At 57.0% G+C, this 20,200-nt stretch overlaps 1 protein-coding gene across 5 annotated transcripts in view; it reads right to left on the bottom strand.

Moving 5' to 3' along the window:
* Positions 1-20,200, bottom strand: part of GLIS1 (GLIS family zinc finger 1) — a 213,256-nt gene that overhangs the window by 63,714 nt on the left and 129,342 nt on the right. For all 5 annotated transcript variants that reach the window (XM_023629735.2, XM_070259934.1, XM_070259937.1 and 2 more), the window contains 2 exons: positions 19,893-20,070; positions 15,704-16,586 (listed from right to left, as the gene is read on the bottom strand). In XM_023629735.2, coding sequence (XP_023485503.1) covers positions 15,704-16,586; positions 19,893-20,070 — 1,061 coding nt within the window. The remainder of the gene's footprint in view (positions 1-15,703; positions 16,587-19,892; positions 20,071-20,200) is intronic.

Genomic DNA, 20,200 nt, shown 5'->3' with positions numbered 1-20,200 from the left:
CTAATGGGCTCTCTCCAGTCCCCCCATCTCACTGACCAGCTCCCCCGGCCCTGTGTGCTCTCAGGTCCACCTCGAGGCTGACAACAGCCCATCTCCTGTCTCGTAAGCCCCAGACTTGCACATCCCCACCCCCAGGGGCCCTCTGGCTGGCACCTCCCTACTCAGCATGCCCCAAACCAACTCGTGCCTTCTTCCCTGTGCTGCCACGGCTGGTACCAGCATCTATGCAACGGACCTGGCCAGAGAGTGGAGCACCAACCCGGGCTCCTCCTTGCCCCACACTTAACAGGTCCTCATCCGTCTGTCCACTGTCCCTTCTGAATATCTCTCAGGCCCAATCACTTTGGTGGCTGACAGAGGTGGTGGTGTTAGGCTGCCCAGTTTCCCGCATACTACAGAATCCCTCAGTGTGGGAAGTGAAGGTGTGAACAGGGGGGACTTGCATGCCTCCCACAAAGGAGGGGGCAACCCCCCCATCAGCCTGGGCCGCACGCAAGACAGGCCTGGCCAGTGGGATGCCCTGCGACAGCTTTGGCCCTGGAGCCAGAGCACATGGGCCGAGGATCCCCCCGTAGTGTCTGGACGGTCTGCTGTCCCTGGAGAGGTAGGGGCAGGCCCCCTGCTTCCAGACCCAGGGCACCTGGGATCCCACCTGTCCTCAGACCTGGTCCTCTTCCTTTAAACAGACGGTCCGCAGTCACAGGGGCCTGCAGGTACATTCTAGAGGGGGGAGGGGTGGGGCGCAGGGCTCCTTACAGCCAGAGCTGCCGCTGGTAAACAAGACCCTGCAGGCAGCGGTCCCCTCCTCTCTGCCAACACCAGACCCAGGCTTCACCGGCTCACCTCCGGGGTGCCCTCTCTCCCCTCCTCCATGATCCTCTTCTGACTCCCCATCCCCAGGCCCAGGCTGACAGCCCCATAGCCCCCTGAGTACCCCACAAAGCATGCATCACACAGTGTTGCCCTGTTCTTTGTAAGATCCGTAGAGTCCACTAGGCTATTAGCTCCTCAAGGGACTGAATCTGCCCTGAGGAATAGCCTGAACCGTGAAGTCTGCAGGGAGAGGTCACTGGCCATAGAAGTCAGGTCCCGCTGGTGGACTGGAGACAAGTTACCTAACTTCTCTGAGCATCAGCTTCCTCATCTGTAAAATGTGGATAATGATGGCTGCCTCAGAGGGCTGCTGTAGGGACAGCACAGACTACGGGACACAGGTGAGGTACCATCACTGCTGGCATTTACTTGCCCCTGGCTTTTCTCAAAGAAGATTAGCAAAGTTATTTGTGAAAACAAGGTCCATGGTTTAGTTCAGTGACTCTGTTAGCATCAGTCTCTTGTACAGCCCTCCTCCAGCCATCCGCTCACGTGCTTCTCACCACGGCCAGGTAAGGACTCGATATCCAGACAAAACCAGCCCCAACACACAGGCGGGCTGGTCTGCCTCCTTTCCCAGACGGTAAGAATTCTGCAATTCAACAGGTTGCCTTCTTCGCCTTGGCTTCTAGGAAGCTCCAGGAAAATACAGAGTTCAATCACAATAACTAAATGAGCTTAGGTTTTTCATGTGTTTATGTCCTTTTCTCTAATCTATGTTAGTTTAACTACATACAGATCTTTTATTGTAAATACCCAGGAATTCTTAGTGGAAGATGAACTCAATGAGAAGGAATAGAATGGACTAGAACAGAAGGGAACAGACTGGAACATCGCAGCAGGATTTCCTGGTGTGGGCTCCACCGCCCCTCACGCAGCCCAGAGAAGGGAAGGGTGCCTTTTCCACGAGGCACAGCAGGCACAGCGCCTAGAATCCACAATGCTCTTAGAGACCCACACAAATGTTTTAATTTAATTTAAAAGCAGAAGAAAAAAAGAAACTTTTAGGTCAAAGAAAATGTTTTACTACATAATATTAATATGTTGTCTTTTACCAGTGCGGTCATAGAACGTAATCTTTAATATTTCTTACAGAGGAAGGGGCTGAAGCCAATGGTGCTGGGGTCGGCAAAGGTCACGGGCCCCACTCACCTGACCCCCTCACCAACAAGCGCCAGCTCCTCCTCCCCTGCCGGCTTCCTGGGCCTGGCCCACTCCACGCTTCCCTCTCTGACGGGATCCAAAGGGAGCGGTTTCGCGAATATTCCAGGGGGACGGGGCCTCGCCAGGTGAATCTAATTTATACCCTGCAGTAACCGCCTCAGACAGCTCTTGAAAGGCTGACACGGCTGCGGGCCGCACCGCAGGAGTGGCGCCCCTGGCCAGCCTCGCCAGCCGGTGGCGGTGGCGGGCCCAGCCTGCCTGGGTTCGCAATGTGGAGGCAATTACAGGGCTGGCGCTGCAGCGCACAAGCGAGCTTCCCTCCGGAGGCGCTGACTGCGGGCTGGCGGGGGACCCTCTGTTCCGTGGCCTCGGGACCACACCTCTTCTCCTGGCGCAGCGCTGGGCTCACGGCAGGGCAGCGGAGCCCCGAGGAGAGGTAGGTAGCGGCCAGCCTGCCCCGGGCATATGCTGATCTGCCACGGGACCCTCCACTGGTCACCCTGCCTCTCCAGGCCCCGGGGTCCTCGCTGGGAAGACGGGGCAATGGTCCCAAAGACACGAGTGTGCCATGAGGATGACAGGGCAAGAAGGGTGGTAAATAGCGCCCCCTGCAGATGAGGCAAGATGATCATTCCCACTGAACAGATAAGGAAACTGAGACCAGAACAAGGAAAGAGCTTGTCCAGCCAAGGTCATGGTGAATAAGGGATCTGGACACACAACCTGGATTCTAGAAGCCTCGAGGGTAGGGTCCAGATCTTCTCGAGGAGTGGTTACACCTTCAGGCTGATCTGAGTTCACGTTGGGACTCCAGCTCTGACTGTGGCATCTCCCCACATTCTCTCTTCTGCCCCATGTGTGCAGGCCTGAGCCGCAGAGGCCCTCCAGCTTGACCTGGTTCCCTCACCCTCTCTCAGGGCGGGAGCCCCAGGCAGCTGAGCTGGACCCCTCCCTTCCTCTGACCCCCACGTGCCTCCCTAACCTGTGAGACTGGCTATCTTCCTGCACAGAGAAGCCAGGGAACAAGGACATCTTGGGCTCACAGTGCTGATTCTTGATTCAGCAAAACCTCCCCAGTGCAGGTTACGTGGAGGGATCGGCTCCAAATCCACAAAAAGCCCACATTACGTGTGACTGCTTTTGAGGAGTCGCAGTCACTAATTAAGATGCCTCGTCAGGGGTCCTCTGGGGTGAGCTCCATGATAACGGGAGTAACCAGCTCACGCTCGATTACGGAAAACCACGCAGACAAGAAGGGGCTCCTGGAACACTGGGAGGCAGGGGCTGGAGTCCCGGCACTTAGCTTCTCTGAGCCTCAGTCTCTTCATCTGTAACGCGGGACAGTAACGCCAACATCAAAGACTCGCTGAGAAAACACAGACCGAGGGCTGTGTCTGGTCTCGGGAGAACACGCTCCTAACAAATGCCACTTTCCTCCTTCCTCACGCTTTAAAGGAGCTGCTTTGGGGCCGTTTAATCATCTCCCCTGCTGCAATCTTGGCTGCATTCTGTCACCAATTATTGCAAGATTCTACTCTCACTCTATCTCTGGGCCCATGGCCATAAAAACAGGATCTGTGGAGGCTGAATTAATGACGAACAGCTGCAGCAGCCCCTAATTACTGAGCAGCTACTATGTGGAGGACCCGGGTGTAAATTTCTTTCCAAGCCCCGGAAACTGCATGGGAACCTGGACAGGAACTCCTCCCCTCTGGGCCTCAATTTCCAAATTTGTAAATGGGATTGAGCCAGACGGTTTCTAAGCTCCGGTGTGGGCCTGACACTCCATGAGCTGGCGGACCTGGGGCACAGCCTCTCTTTCACCCTGATGATGCAGACTGAGCAGGAAGGGAATCAGGGCGAGGGGTGGGGTGGGAGGAGTGAGCGCATTCCCAGCTCCCACCATGCACCAGGCGCCGTGCGGGGCTCTCTGGGCACACTGCCCATCCAGCCCAGGCCAGAAGAACCTCTCGGACAGCGACCAGTGCGGTCCTCACCACAACCCTGTGAGTTTGTTGCAGAAACCCTCCTTTTACAGGACAACACTCCTGACTCAGTCTGGGCCCTTGTCAGCATACTCCATCACTTCTGCCCCACTGAGCCAAATTCTCCCCTTTTTCCTTCAATCACATTCATTTAACAAATAGTTGTTGATCACATACTGTGTGCCAGGAACTGTTCTAGGCACTGGAGACACAATAGGGAACAAAACATAAAGAGATCTAGACTTCTTGGGGCCTACATTTGAGTGGATGGAACACATCACAGACAAACATATCAATGTCAAGGTAGCACGAGGGGCACAGAGTGGGTGAAAGTGCTACTTTAGACAGGTGGGCAGGGAAGGCCTCCTGGAGGAGGTGACATGGAAGTAGATGCCTGAGTGAACTGAGGTGGGGCTGGGGCAAAAGCATTCTGGGTGGAGGGCACAGCCATGCAAAGAGCCTGAGGTGGGAAAAAAACTCAGCATGTTTGAGGACCAGCCAGGAGCCAGAGAGGAGTAAGGAAGGAACTACCGTCAGAGAGCTGAGCAGCGCCACACCAGCCCCTCTCTCCTCCTCCCCTGGGCCCTTCCAGACATGTGGAAAGATAACGATGCACATCTGAATGTCTGAGTTCAAAAGATCTTAGGGACCCTGGAGCCCAAGGCTTCCATTTCGTAGACGAGAAAACGGAGGCCCCAAAGGGGTCCAGTGACTTTCCCGGAGCCACAGGCCGCTGGAATGCAGAGCTGGGGAGGGACCGAGCTCTGAACCCCTGGCCCTAGCGGTCTCTATCTAGACTGAGCCAGGGTCCCGAAACCTAAGGGCTTTAACTAATCAAGGTCCTCATCCCACGTGAAGAAACTGAGGCCCCAAGGCCAGGGGCTCTGCCTGCATGAAGACAGGGGAAGGGGCGGGGCTGGCAGGGGCAGTGAAGAACTCCAGGCATGTGTGCCTGTGCGGGCCTTTGCACAGGCCAGGCTTCCTCCGGCCTCACGCCCACAGCAACCCGTCCCAGTGCTTTTCTAACACATGTGAGGAGGGGTGACATCTGAAACCGGCCGCCGGTTCAAGGCTCCCCGGAGCCCACAGGGCAGGGCTTCGTGAACCAGACCTGCAGGGAGGGTGATTCTGACATGTGTGGACTGCACAAGCTGCCAGCTGTCTCCTCTGCGTGACCTCCAGCAGGTCAGCTCTCCACCCTGGGCTTTGGGTCCCCGTCCGTGGAAGGGTGCTGCAGGGGTTGGGAGCAGCAGCAGATGAGATGCCCTGGAAGATTCTTCCCCAGCGCAAACACAACACAAGCCAGGGTTCTTCAGAATCTGGGAGGCCGTGACGGTACCAACAGAGGCAACACATGTGGCCCTCGACACGAGTGAGGCCCAGCACACAGCAGGGACTCACAGATGGTGGCTCCGTGTGCTGGGAAGGCACGGGGCTGGCAGGCCAGGGAGCGGACTTTAGCTCTTCTGCTCTGTGATCTTCAAACAGCCTAATCCTCTCTGTGGGCCTCAGTTTCCACGTCGGCAAAAGTGCAAACACAGGCATTTGGACTTGCGGCCCCGATGAGCCACCTTCTCATGTCCTGGATGCCTGGGGAGGCGGAATGGGAGCAGGGAGTGGGCGGCATGGGAGGAGATCCTGAGGAAGCATCTGAGGCACAGCAGACTCCGTTTTCTCCCTGGGCCCAAACTCTCTTGACTTCCAATCACTACCATGTTCATTGGCAGCTAAACCTGGTCAGAAATGACCTTGAAGGCCAAATCGACTCCCCAAACTTGGGGTTCAGCAGACTCTGGGAAGCACAGACTCTTGGTTAAATAGGGGACCCCGCAGAAGGCAACGGTGGGCAGTGGGAAGATCACGGAGCAGGGAGCAGGGGACATGAGGTAGAGTCCCAGATGTGACACCTGGCCAGGGAGCTCCCACTGTGTGGATTTCAGTGGCCACACTGTAAAACAGAGATCCCACTACAGCCTCGTGCCATCCTGGAGCACAGGAGCTACCCATCAAAACTCAGCATCCCGCGGCCCCGCCCAGGGCCTGGCCATGCCCGGAGAAGGTGCAAATGTTACTTCAGCTGGAAAACCCTATGCCTTTCGCCCTGATAAAACTAAGGGCTTGGCAGATGGGTCACCAGTTGCCCAGACACTCCTAGGCGCTTGCCTTGCTCCACACCCAGAAGACACCTCCCGGTCTGGCCCCCAGAAGCGCACAGACCTGCAGACATGTCCAGTCCCATCGGCCCGTCCGCAAGATGCACAGCCCAGTCCTACTGTGTCCATCTGTCCTCTGAAGCTTATGTCCCCAACACAGCAGACTTATCAAGGGAGGTAGGAGCATGTGGAGGGGCCAAGAGCAAGCTGTCCCCTTCAGGTGGCCACCTCCCTTCTGTTTGGAAATCCACTTGCAAGGCCATGGAGTCTCGGTGACGGATGCTCATTTTGTCCCGTCAGAACGCAGCGCAGCACGAGGCAGTGCCATAATCACTTGCAGACCGTGGAGGCCCCTCCTGGCAGCGGAGGAAGATTTATTGTGGGGATGGACGGAAAACAAAGAACAGTTGTGCAAACTTTACAGAGCCACATTATGGGAGAGGCCTCTCCCCTTTTCCACTGGTAAATGTGCTGGATGTCATTTCCAAAGGGGATCGAGCTCCATTACCCAACCACGCGCAGACCCTGTGCCCTGCACCCAGCCAGCTGACCCGGCCAGACCAGCCCTGCTGTCCAGGGGCACAGCCAGTGGACCTGGGACAGAAGCCTCCTTCCTGGGCCTCCAGGTCCTCATCTGCCCACTGTCACTCCCCCTCCGACGCTCCTGCCACACAACCAGCATTCTACACGTTAACCTCTGATCGTGTCACTCTCCTGCCCAGAACCTCCCACTACTCTCTCCACTGCCCTCAGGGTACAGTCCAAGCTCCTCATACCGGACTCTGAGGCCCTTTAAGGTTCAATTCCAACTGCCATTTTTGCTCCCAGCCCCCATGCACGTAACACACTCCAAGCACAAGAGGACATCTGTGCTCCCCCCAGGGGGGAAGACTGTCACTGCTCAAAACTTTTGCATGTGCTGTTTCCTTTCCCTGAAATGCCTTTCCTCATGGTCTGCACCTGGAAAGCTCCTACCCACCCCTCAAAGCCCAGCTCTATGACATCCTGGGGAAGCTGTCTCCCTCCTCTGTGTTCATTCCCTCACCTCCAGGCCGGCCCTCATTTGACGCTGCATTCCTGCTTCTAGCCGCGAACCTGGCACAGGGTCGGTGTCGGTAAAGCTGTGTTGAAAAGTTGGCAGGGGGAGGAGGAAGACAACACTGATGAGCCCAAGGCTCTCCTGAGAGAGAGGCACAGGTGAGGACTGCCAAACGTCCCGGGTCTCAGAGTGTCTGAGGTGACCAAGGCCATAGATGAACAGATGAGGACACGACGCTGGGGTCTGTGGCTCAGCAGCCCAAGCGAGGCACCTACAGTCAGCCCAGCTAAGCCGTCTGCCGCCAGCAGAGACAGAGCCTAATCAGGTGCGATCTTGGCCTTTACCACGTCCAGGCCCCCCTCCCAGAGAGCACCGCCTGGACATTCTCAGAGTTACTGTTGATTTTAGCTGACTTTCTCATTCCAATAAGAGAAGCATCGCAATTCCATTTACATTAAATTGAAAAGCTTTTTTATTTTAAATTCAGTTCAGAGGATTGTGTTTTCCTATCCCTAATTTTTTCATATTCCATAAAGCGGCGCTGAGCTCACAGACCTTGGCGCGTTCCCGCGCCCTCAAGTCCGGTGCTCCCAGAATTCTCCTCTCTGCGAGGGCTCGGGGTTTGATGACTCAGAAAAGAAGAAAAGAACAAGGGCTCCTGTTTCCCAGCACCGAGTATCTGCCAGGCATGAGGTAAGCGCCCCATGGACATGATCTCATTTAATTCTCACAACACCCTCCCCTTTACACAGACAGGAAACTGAGGCTCAGAGAGGCCATGTGACTTGTTTGGGGTCTCGCAGCTGGTTAAGGGTCCACACTGGCTTACCAACTCCTGACTCAGAATTTAAATAAGATAGAAGGAAGGCATTGGATGGAGAAATGAGTCGAGTAGGGTGGCCATGGAGGGAGAGTTGCGGGGGGAACAGGGCACAGGGAGAGCTGCAGAAAGAGGCCTAACGGCCAGGAGCTGCATTTGGGGAGCACACGGCTGACAAGTACCACGCCTGACGGGAAACCCAACTGGAGCGACAGGCCTGTAAGGGCGATCGCGGACTCTGAGGCAGCCACAGGCAGGAGCACGGGGCGGGGATGGGGAACTCCACTGCTCCCTCACAGGGCGCTCTGCAGTTCACGAGCACGGCCCCTCCACCCCTCACAGAGACGCTTCTGGGGCGAGCATCACAGCCCCCATTTTACAGACACATAAACCGAGACTCAGGAACGAAGGGACTTGTCTGAGGCTGCACAGCTGGTGAGCAGCAGAGCTGGGATGAGCCTCCGGCTCCCCTTATCTCCAGCTCCTCCACCCTCCCCAGGCTAGTCATTTCTACCTGGGGCCTCAGATTTCCCCTCTGTACAGTGATGAGCGGCGGCCCTCAGGGCTCTGACCTGACCGCAAGCCAGAGCTTTCAGGGAGCCTCTCCTATGAAGCCCCCGAGTTTGCCTTTTAAAAACAAGGGGAGAGAGGAAGGCATCCCAGTTTAAGCCAAGATCTGTGGAGCGGGAACCTCGGGTTCCAGGGAGGAAAGGGCATTAGCATCCGTGAGGCCCCCACTGAACAAACAGCGCTGGACGTCATCCCATTCCACAGCTCATGAAACTGAGGCTCAGCACAGCCAAGGAACCCGCCCAAGGTCACACAGCCCATCCACGGCAGAGCTGGGACCTACAGCAGCCTCTTCTGTTCCTGGGGATGTTGGTGACTGTGTGGCCCTGTCCACTTTTGACTCTCCCTTTTCTCTGTTCCTAACGCAAACTGCCCGGAGCAGTCAGAACCAAGCGTTGTGCACTGACTGAGTTCCAGAACCCCATAAGCACCTCATGTGCAGGACCTCATCAAAGCCTGGCGCCAGGCCGTCCTTCCATCTCACAGGAAAGAAGCCAGAGGCTTATAGAGTCAAGTTACTTGCACACAATCACAGGCCGACTGGCAGCAAAGCCAGGGTTCAAGGCGCTCTCGCAGGAAAACTTCAAGCCCCAGATCGGGGGGGGACGTGACCATCTTTCAGGTCCCTTCAATCTTGTGGCTTCACAGGAAACTGCTCTGGAGGACAGTGTCCAAGCAACCTCACACAGCCTTGGAGCAGAGAGGCTGGGTGGCCACCAGTGTGGAGCCTTGGTGCCAGGAAGCAGGCTCAGTTCCTCTGCCACCAAGGCCAGGCCAGGCGTCAAAGGGCATGTGGCCTCCAAGGCACTCGTCCACACCAAGAAACACCGTTACACATGGAGCAACATGTGCTGGGAGAGCAGGAGGCATGGAAAAGGAGGGCGCTGAGGAGGGGACACTGGACTGGGTTGTGAAGGATGGGTAGGAGTTTGCTGGGCTGGGAAAGGCATTCCAGACAGAGACCAGCAAAAGCCAAGGCTCAGAGGAGTGAAAGAAGCTGGCGTGTGCAAAGACTCCCTGGAAATTCAGGAGGGAGGAAGCCTCAGGGCAGGCATCCTAGGGCTACTGTTCACTTGCTGGGTGACTGATGCCCCTCTCTGGGCTTTGGCTTCCCTGTCTAAGAATGAGTGGACATGAGCACTGACATGGTCCCAGGAGGGACCCCAGTAGGGATCATTAACAAGGGCACGTGTGGAAGGAGACAATTCGAAAGCCGCTTTTCCCCAAAAGGCCTTCCTCACCCTGGAATGAGGCTCAGCTCAATGCTTGTTTCCAAAGCGGGTGGCCTCGGTGACCTGAACTGGCTGGACCAGCCTGGTCTCTCTGGGCCCCTTTACAGCTAGATTCTCCAGGGCAGGGACTTTAAACCATGCTGCATTTTGCAGCTTCTCAATTTCACCGGAAACCTCAGCCTCCAGAAATGGTGTTCGTCTTTGGGTGACTTGTTAATTTAAAGATGGAATGTCTTATCCTCATCCCACGAGGTGCCCGCCACTCTCAGACAGAACAAGACCCATCACGTCAGCAGGGCAGGGGACCAGCAATGGCTCTCAAGGTGAGGGGCGCTGGCCTGGGGAAACTGGATGCAAGTCTCTGTCAGTTTTCCCGCTCAACCAGGGCTCCTCGAGGCCAGGCTGTCTTTGATGCCCTCTGTGACCCCACAGGGGCCTGGCACATAGGAGGTGCTCAGGGACGGCTGGTTGAATGAGTTTCAGATCCAGATAGTCTCTCGTATTTGTGAGCAGGCTGGGGACTCTCTGCCTGGGCAGTGACTGGGGGCCAGGCTAGCACACAGTCTCTGGAGTGAGGCTGAGACCTGGGTTCAAATCTGACCCCACAATGCACTTGGGGCCTAAACTTCGGCATGACCTGGACTGCGCTTTCCCATCTATAGAATGAGGATAATCACTCCAGGGCCCAGCAATGTCCTGAGGGCTGAGATCATGCATGTGTGGAAGCCCTACATAAACTTAAAAACATTCAACAAGAGTTTCAATAATGTTCCCGTCCCCCTTGACCGACTTGGACAAGGTTATACAGCCAGGCCTCAAATCCTCAGCTCCTGGCTCCCCTCCCTCCTTCCATCGTCCAGCAACAATATCGAAAGACTCAAGGATAGCATCCTTCCCACAGTACCGAAGTCTCGCATCACATCGTCTCTGGAGCCCCAGCCCGCAGCACAAGGCCTGGCACAGGGGAGTGTGCCCTTGGGTGGGCGAGCGTCCCAGGGGAGGGCTCTTCCCTCATTTGAAGGCCACTTTCCACAGTCTAACCTCCTCCAACTTTTGGTCACCAGCCGCTTTAGGAGCTCCCTGCCCACAGAAGCTGCCCCATTTCCTGTGCGACCCTGGGCCTCTCCTCCCCTCAGGGTCTGCCTTCCCCATTTCCTCTCCATACACAGAGAGGAGGGACTGCAAGACCTGCCTGCTCAGACATTTCAGGCTCCAGGATAATTCCCTGCGATGAGCCCGAGATGCTGAGATGAGCCAGGGGTGCCTGCCGGCCTAGATATGTGCCCCACCCATGAGGCTGGTCTCAGGAGGTGGTGAGGGGGGAGGAGCAGATGCCTGGGGAGCACCCAATGGGATCTGAGAAGCACAGAGGGCTCTGCCCTGCTGGGGAAAGGAGGTGGGTAGAAGGCAGCACGGCCTGGGGAACAGTCCAGGCAGCTGAGCTCGGTGACGCAGAGATGGATATTTCATCTGTGAAAGTCAGTTTCTTCCTCGGTAAGTCATGGCTGGGCACGGCTTGTCTCAGAATATACTAGTTCTCTTTTCCCTCCGGACTTCCCAAGAGATACGATCCCATGACCCCAGTGAAGCCTCTCTCTGACGTTTTCCCCTGGTCCTTGAGTCCAGGGGCACCTAGGACACACTGGGGGGTGCGTAAAGGATGGGGACCAGTGGCCAGTGCGGCTGCAGCTGCCAGAGGAACCCAGGCAGGATGGAAGTCCAGCCTCGGGGCTGCAGCTGCGCATCAGGGCGGGGAGGGCACAGAGCGGAGCCTCCTCTCCGAACCTCCGGCCCAGCCCCCTGCAGCTCCAGTCACCCCGAACAGACGCCGGCTGCACAGAGCAGGCCCTCCGCACCGCTGGCAGACACCTGACAGCTAGGCCCCCGGCACGTGTGACAGCCCTGCCCACTCACCAACGGTGGAGCCTGCTGGATTCAGGTGACCTCAAGTCCAGGCTCCACAAGTGATTGGCTCTTTCAAGCCTCAGTTTCCTCATCTGTAAAGGAGCATAAAGGATCCTGTGCTAACTCCTTGGGCTACTGTACAAATCTCCTGAGATGATGAATGTGGAGGAGTGTTATGGAGGAGGAAGAGAATTAACTAAGCACTTCCCTCGGTCATCTCCCTCAACCCTAATAACAACAATCCTGAACGGCAGACACTAGCATCTCTCCATTTTACAGTCAAGTACGCTATGGCTCAGAAAGGCTAAGCCATCTGCCTGAGGTCACACAGCTGGCAAGTGGCAGGACCCGGCAGGGACCCAGGTCTGTGTGACTCCAGACTTTTCTCCTGTCTACACACACCTTCCACGCTGCACTCACAGCTTCGCCAAAGCTCTTCACGAAAGTCAGGGCGGTGTCATTAACACGGTCATTCTATAAAACAGGGTGAGGAGAGCCCCTCCTTCTCCACTCTGCCTCTCTTTCTCTTGATGTGGAGGAAAGCAAACTCTTAGTCTGGTAATTTCTCCTGGCTCAGACAATCAGAATTCCAACCGTCTGAGAGAGCCAACCTAAGAAAGCAAGAAATTAATCTTCTCAAAGTCAACGTCTTCAAGGCGTCGCTCCGGTATTTGGGTTGGATGGAACCCTGCTCGCAACGCAGACGAAACCCCGGATTTAATAAGGCCAAGACTCTCGGACAACGTCAGAGCACAACAGGATATTGCAAGGAGATTAGGCGCTTCCTCGGACCGCGGCCGCGGCGAGGGCAGGCTGGGGGACGGCTGGTGCGGTGTCCCCCGGGGCCAGTGGGGCGAGTCCACGCCCAGGCCTGGCTGAGGACTGAGCGGCCTGGGCTAGGGGCGCTGGGCTCCTCAGGCTCCTCGGGCTCCTGGGGCCACCTTGTCCCGGGGCCGGCTCCGCCCGCTAAACGCAAACCAGCTGCAGGCCGGGGTGTTACCGTCGGAGGGGGCGGGAGGGCTACCTCATGAAAGAACTGTGGAAACGCTGCTGGAAAGATAATAAAAGGATTAACTGCTATTTTAGTGGGCCATTTACTCTTCAATCAAAGTGTCTCATCTATTTCCTGTTCTCCAGAGGCTCCAGGTCCAAAATTCCTTTGTCTATTACAGCACATGGTAGCAGAGGCCTGTCACGAGAAATTAATAATTTTACATTTATCTGGGTGTGGGCAGGGCTGACCTTCCTCTGGGGGACCTACTGCGCTGGCGTCGTGGCAAGGGGGAGCACTCACACCGCAGGCAGGGAGGAGCTCAGAGATCTCTGCCAGCATCTCCGATGAAGGCACCCAGCCGGGCTGCCCTAGGGCCCCAGGGAATAATCACTTTAACAGGAGGAATTTACACAAACAAGAGCATCCAGTTTAGAAAGATGTGGGCTCACTGCCACTCCAATGTTACCAGCTGTGCAACCTCTGGCAAGTTATTGTTACAGTTGTTATTACTATCATGATTATTAGCCTCGATTATTATTGCTGTTGTTATTGTCCGTCTCTAACTAGCTGTGTGACCTGCTGCAAATTACGTAATCTCTCTGAGCCTCAGTTTCCTCATCTGCAAAGTGGGGATCAACTGTATCCACCCCTTAGGGCTGCTGTGAGGACCACACGGAGTTATCACTTAGAATAGCCCCTGCACACAGTCAGCACTCAGAAGCTGCTTGCTGGTATTATTACCAGAATCCCAACCCCCAAAGAGGAAGATGAAGTGTTCTCACAGTAGCAGGTAGAAAGCCAGCTGGACCTGTTGAACCTCTGTTTCTTCATCTGTAAAAACCTTTGGTTTCACAGGACTCTTGTAAAGATTAAATGCAACCACAGATGAGTAGAGACATGGCTTGACCATCACCTCCTCCATGAAGCCCTTCTGGGCCTCCCCTCCCTGGGCCAATGCGAATTCCATCCCCAAATCTGTCCATGATCTCCACGCCCATCTCCCACCCCTCCCTGACAGTGAGTGCCCCCAGGCAAAGACCTTGGCAGGTTCAGGTCTCAGTCCCCAGAGCCAGCTGTCAGCCAGTGTCCTGTGGAGTGTGCTGACTCAAACAACACCCTGACAGGCCGGACCAAGAGAAAAGCCCTGCAGAGACCCTGAGGCTGCACTGAGAAGTCTGAGCCACTTGGGGCCACTCGCTGGGCCTCCATTTCCTGAACCGGAAAATGGGCAGGAAGGCTAAGATCATCTCCAAGGTCCCTGTGTCCAACACGGATACTCCTGGATGCCGTGATTCCACATGGGAGGCCCTAGGGAGAGAAGGCCACGGACCACGCCACGCCAGGGTTCAGGCCATGCAGCCTCCATGTAGGACCCCAGACACCAGTGAGATCACCCACAGGAGAGAAGACATGAAGGCGAACCAAAGCTCAGCAGCTGTCAACTCCAGGGTCTCAGAGAGAGAGGGGCTCCTCTGTCTTCCAGCAGCCCTGGCCTGCGAGGTCTGTTGGGCATCTCCTTCCAGGCAGGGGCACACCTTCCAGCAACTCATGTGTCACAACACCCCAAAGGAGCTGGTGCATCCCCAGGGACCGGCCCAGCCACCAGCTCTCCTTCCAGCACACTCTCAGCCTAAAGGCACACGATAACATCAAATTCCGCACCTGCTCACTCCCTTTCCCCACGCCGCCAGCACACCAACCCCAGGTTCCCTCCTACTTCCACTCCTTTGCAGAGGTGCTCGCTGCCCCTCAGTTGTCTATAAAGCAAATTCCTTCTCATTCTCAAGACCCAGCCTCCTTGAAGCTGAATAAGCTGGTCCGGTGGATGCCTAGCTCACAGCTCCACAAGCAGATGGGGCCCCGAGGGTGAGCACCTGGTCCCAGGAGGATGGAGTTTATGATGCTGGTTGCCAATGCTCCCTGCCTCCTTCCAGCCCCTACAAATGCTGCCCTGGGCTTCGAGAGGGGACAGAGGTGTACCCCCACCCCATGCACCCTTTCCCAGACTGAGTGCTCCTTGAGACAGGGCCTAGTGACAGTGACAGCATGCAAGTGCGGAAGACCTCAACCTTGGCCACAATGCTGGCTCTGCAGACTAGACACACTGCTTCCTTCCTCCGCCTCACCAATGTCCCCATGGCTAGAGGACTGCGCTGGGCCCTTCCACTTCCGGGTAGGAGTCTCTCCCGGTGGGCTGGCTGGGCCCTGGGGGAGGCACAGGGATTTGGTTGAGGATATCATGGCCTAAGACTAGGTTCCCAGCCTCTGACATGGATTTCCACCACTGCGAGCGCAGAACACAGAAACAACCAGTCGGAAGGGTCAGAGGCCAGGGTGCCTACAGTAAATGGGTGTGATTTTGTGTGTACCTATGTATCCCTGGAAACCTTACTCTCAACCCCAGCCAGAACACTGCAAGTGCTATCCAGGGCCTTATTTGCCACTCCTTGGCCTGACCCCAAAGTCTGTTCTGGAGATCCAGAGCCCTCACGGTGCACGCCTGTGAGGACCCACTGCTCCTTGGAGGAAGCCGGGCCTGCTCCAGGAGCCTCCCTAGGAAGGACAGTAGGGGAAGAGCACGTGCTGCAGGAGAGCGTGTGCCCCACGACTCACTCGGCCATCGGCAGGGGGACACTGGCCATCTGTGCGTAAGAGGGAGGCTGGCCGTGCATGCTCTGACCTCAGAGGTTGTGTGACCACCTGAACTAGTGTGTGCAACACGAGGACATGGAGGGTGGGGGATGGGGCACCTGGCCAGTACGAGGGGCCCTCTGCCAAGGTTCCCAGTGACAGGGACACTGACCGCCTTGACCATGGTCACATCCATGGCACTGCTCCTTCCTTCTTCAACCACGGGGCGTCTCAGCCAGCCCCCCAGGAAGGAGTTCCAGGTAGACTTCTGCCAGTAGGCAGGTGGCCCTGCTCTGCCACGGGGGCTGGGGCATGGCCTGGCGGCCGGGAAACTCACCATGCACTTGTTGGGCTTCTCGCCCGAGTGCACCCTCATGTGGATGAGCAGCTTGTAGCGGGCGTTGAAGGGCTTGTAGCGGCGCACGCAGCCCGCCCAGAAGCAGGTGAAGTCCTCGCCCTTGCGCTGGTCGATGTGGCTCTTCTCAATGTGCCGCACCAGCTCCTCCTGCTGCTCGTAGGCTGCACAGCAGTCCACCCAGCGGCACGCCTGCCTCCCAGCCACCACCCGGCCCGCCAGGCCCAGCCCCAGACCTCCAAGGCCTGGGCCGGGCGGCACCTGGGACAGGGGGTAGGGGGGCGGCAAGCCCTGCTGGTGAGGCCCGAAGAGCTCTGAGAACTCGTCCGAAGGCTCCTGCTTCAGGAAGCCTGCCCTCCGGCAGGCTTCAAGCTGCAAACTGCCCCCGAGGCTCTCACTGGGTGCAGGGCCGGGCCGGGACCGTTTGGGAGGGGCCCCAAGGTCCCCTGGCAGAGGGGGGCTCCGGAGTCCATTTACGCAGGTGACCAGAGCTGTCTGGGAGGACAGGATGATGGAGGTGATGTCGGAGGAGGCGCAGGGTGAGGAGGAGGCCGAGGAGGCGGGGGGCAGGCCCAAGAGGCAGCAGCGCTTCAGGCTGCCTTCAGGGAGGCGGGCCTCGGGCGGAGGGCCCAGGCCCGGGCTGGGTTCACTGCCCAGAAGGTAGCAGGACGATGCGGGGTTGGCGAGGCCTCGGCCTGGCAGGTCCAGGTCTGCGTGCGGGCCAGCGGCGGGTGGCGCCCTGCAGTGGGCAGACAGGGGTGCGCGGGCCTCCGTCATGGCCCGGTAGTCGGGCAGGGCCTCCTGCTTGATGTGCTGTGTGGCCGGGAGGCCCCCATTCACATACGTGGCCTGGGGTCTGGGCGACCTGGAAGACAGTGACCAGAGAGGTCCTGAGAGGGTGGATTCCACAGTGGGGAGGCCCAGGCAGGGGGTGGCAGGGAGCCTGAGGATGCAGGATGGAGAAGCCCAGAGCGGGAGAGGCAGGCTGAGCACTGGAAGCAGAGAGAGAGAGACAGAGCCCAAGACTGGTTGTCTGGTCAGCAGGGAAGAGTGTGGAGGAAGGAGGGGAGACAGAGGAAGAGGAAGGGGTTGGGGAGAGGAGCCAGGGAGGAGCACTGGCTCATGGATGGGAGGAAGCCCACCCGCTCCAGCCCTGGAGGCCAACCTGTGCTGCCTTCAAGGCATGGGAAGCTCAAAAAAAAAGATTAAAAGAATGGCTGTTCCTTGCATAGCTGTGGTCCCGGGCCTGGCAGAGGTGGATGCTGGCAGGGAAGGGCAGCCAGGTAAGCATCTGTTTGGAGCAATCCCTTTGAAGACAGTGCCATGCTAAAGCTACCGACACGAGGACAGAGACCATCCATAGCTCTCTGTGAGTGAGTTACCCAAATAACTGACAGCAAAGCCTCAAATGACATCCGGCGGGGAGGGGGGGGTTGGGGCCTCGGTGTCTCCAGCTCGGAACACTAGCTGAGGCAGCCCCTGCTTGCCCTCACTGGGCCTGTGAGTCTGGACAGTGGCTTCGGCCCCGCTATACCGCTGAGCCCTGAGCACCCCAGGTCTCTAGAAACTGTGAGCATGGTCTCCAGACAGAGCCAACACCTGCTGAGCAGCCCCACATGGGGACACTTTCCGGAGGGCCATCTCCTGCAATCTGAACAGAACAGAATGACTCACGGTGTCCATCCAGCGCACAACCAAATTCTTCAAGGAGAGAGCACCAGCTGTTTTACACTTAACCGAGGAAATCACTCAAGCCCTCAGAGGCAGCCAGGGACAGAGCAGGAATCCGAACCCGGCCCTGTCTGAATCAGAAGCTGGGAGCTCCCCACAGCACTCCACTGCCGGGGGCCCAGCTTCCTCATCTGTAAAATGATCCAATTTGATAACCATTTCCTTTCCTCGCAGCTTCAATGTTCTGAGTATCAAGGACTCAAATGTTCTTCTGTCTGTCTGTCCCAGGCCCTGGAAGGCAGCTGCTGAAATGGGAAAATCAATGTTTCTCCAGCAGAGACTCAATGGGAGAGAAGGGTGATGTCAGATCTCTGGGGTTCATGCCCCATTGGCTCAGGGACTGCAGCCTGGCTGAGGGTCAGTGAGCTCCCTCCATAGGCTTTTCCGTCTGTGCTGGGGGATGCTGGGCACACAAGATGGTTCGCAGACCAGGCAGTTGTGGGCTGAGTGAGTTAACACGCACAGAGCTTGGCTCAGTGTGGGGCACACGGTAAGCACTCCAGGATTGTCACTTATTAGCAGTAGGTCCAGGGCCTCCTGGGACTGGCAGGACTAAATGGGAGAATGTCACAGGCAGCAGTCGCTCAGGAAGTGGAGCTGTTTTCAATAGTATTAGAGAAAACGGGGCTGGAGGCAAGGAGGCTGGCTGGTGCAGCTGCCGCAGGAACCCAGGCGGTCCATCGAGGGGCCTGAGATCAGGAGGGGGCAGCAAGAATGGCCAGGAGCGGCCTCACACAAGGCACAAGGCAGTCCAGCGGGAGGAGGACAGGGTCCTCTATTCTTTAGGAAAGTGAGGGGGTCTAAGAGCGCCAGATCAAATCCAACCACTTTGGGGGGCGGGAGGCAGTGCAGCAGCTTATATGGATGCCAGTGTGGGGCTCCGGGTGCAGGCTCTTCTGTGCCGTAAGTTGTCAAAATGACATTCGAAATGACAAATATTTCCGATCGTCTCTATCAAAAAAAAAAAAAAAAAAAAACCACTTGCGTAGCTTCCCCTAGGTGAGCATAGCTTCTGCCCCGAGATGGAAAGAACTTCACTGGAGACACCTGAGGCCGCGGGGGAGCCCCAGTGAAGAATCTAGCAGATAAATGCACCTGACTGTCACCAAACAGTGCACAGCTCCACGTCTGAAAGACGCTGGCTCCTTGTTACATACTGAATCGTGACGCCTAAATCCATCAGTTGAAGTCCAGCCCCCTGTGTGACTGCATTTGGAGACAGGCCTTCAGGGTGGGAATTAAGGGCAAATGAGGCCATAAGGGTGGGGCCCTGATCCAATATGACTGGTGTCCTTGTGAGAAGAGGATGAGACACCAGGGATGCGCACAAGGAAAGGCCATGGGGAGACAGCGCAAAGGTGGCGTCTATGAGTCAGGAAGAGAGGCCTCAGGAGAAACCACACCTGCCAACACCTTGATCTTGGACTTCCAGCCTCCAGATCTGTGCGAAGTACATTTGTGTTCTTTAAGACACCCAGTCTGTGGTGTCTGTTATGGCAGCCGAAGCAGGCCAATACACTCCTATAAATCAGAAGTCTCACAATATCAAAAGCGGCCATGGGGAATCTACATTCCCAAAGAAAAATGGTTCTGTGTGGGAAGAACTAGCATCTTCTATTTAGTAATTAACATCTCCCACCGTGCAGCCCCCATTGGAAAGGAAGGACCACCGGGAGATCTCTGCTTCCTTCGCCAAGGCACCCCCAGCACAGACCACAGCGCTGGGCACACAGTAGGCGCTTGATAAATGCCTGGTGAAGGAGCGAACTGAGAATGGGCAACGGGGCCAGTTTTTAGAACCTCTGATCTGTGAACAGGCCTCAGGCCAGCAAGTGGGCACGGAGGCCTGTCCAAGGTTGGCCTCTGCCTGTCAGCAAACCAGAGGGCACAGAGGCACAGCTGGGACCCCGGGAGAAGCTGCAGGAGGCAGATTCCAGCTCAATGTGCAAGCTGATGGAACATCTGTCCAGGGTGGATGTCACTGGAAATGCGCAGGTGTTGAATGCTGGTTACCCGGCAGGGTTCTGTGGGGTGACAGCTTCCTGGGGAAGGAGATGGCCCAGAGGGAAGAACCCCTCTCCACTCCGTGAGCAGTCCAGGGCTCGATACTGTATGGACTGGAGCTCGGTTTTCCTTCCCCATCCCACCCCCAAACCTTCCTCTTCTGAATCACTGATTCTCTGGGAAAGGCCACCTCAGGCTCTGCCCAAGGAAACGCACCCAATAAAACCATCTCTGTCTCTCATTAGGCCCTGCAGTGCCTAGACCAGACAGCCATCATTGTGCTACCGGGCTCTGGCTGGTCCCTGGCCCTCCTCTGCCTCAGTTTCCCAATGTGTCCCACGAGCCAGGCAGACCAGTTGAGATATGGAGGCCCCTGGTCCCTGGCCTCCAGGGAGCGTCCACAGAAGTCAGCTGACGGAGGGGATGGAGCACATACCTGCTGGGGTGGGGGAAATGCAGCAGCCTCTCGCAGGCTGGGGGGTGGCCCCGGGGTGGTGGGGTTCCCGCAGGGAGAAACAGTCCCTGGTGGCAGGTGGGGATGGGGCCCTCAGCAAGGTCCAGGTCCAGCAGGCTCTTCTCCGAGCCCGGGGTGCAGTGGCCGTAGCTCCCATTCACTAGGCAGAGAAAGACAGGGAGAGGAGACAGGGTGAGCGGGGGTGGCCTGCAGAGGGGTGCAAGAAGAGGTCCATCATTGGGGTACAGCACGGGACAGAGCATCCTTGAGCCAACACTAACTATACCCCT

This window comes from Equus caballus, chromosome 2, assembly GCF_041296265.1.
Source record: "Equus caballus isolate H_3958 breed thoroughbred chromosome 2, TB-T2T, whole genome shotgun sequence".
NCBI lineage: Eukaryota > Metazoa > Chordata > Mammalia > Perissodactyla > Equidae > Equus > Equus caballus.
The sequence above is the reverse complement of the archived record's forward strand: the minus strand, read 5'-3'. Positions and strand labels throughout refer to the sequence as shown.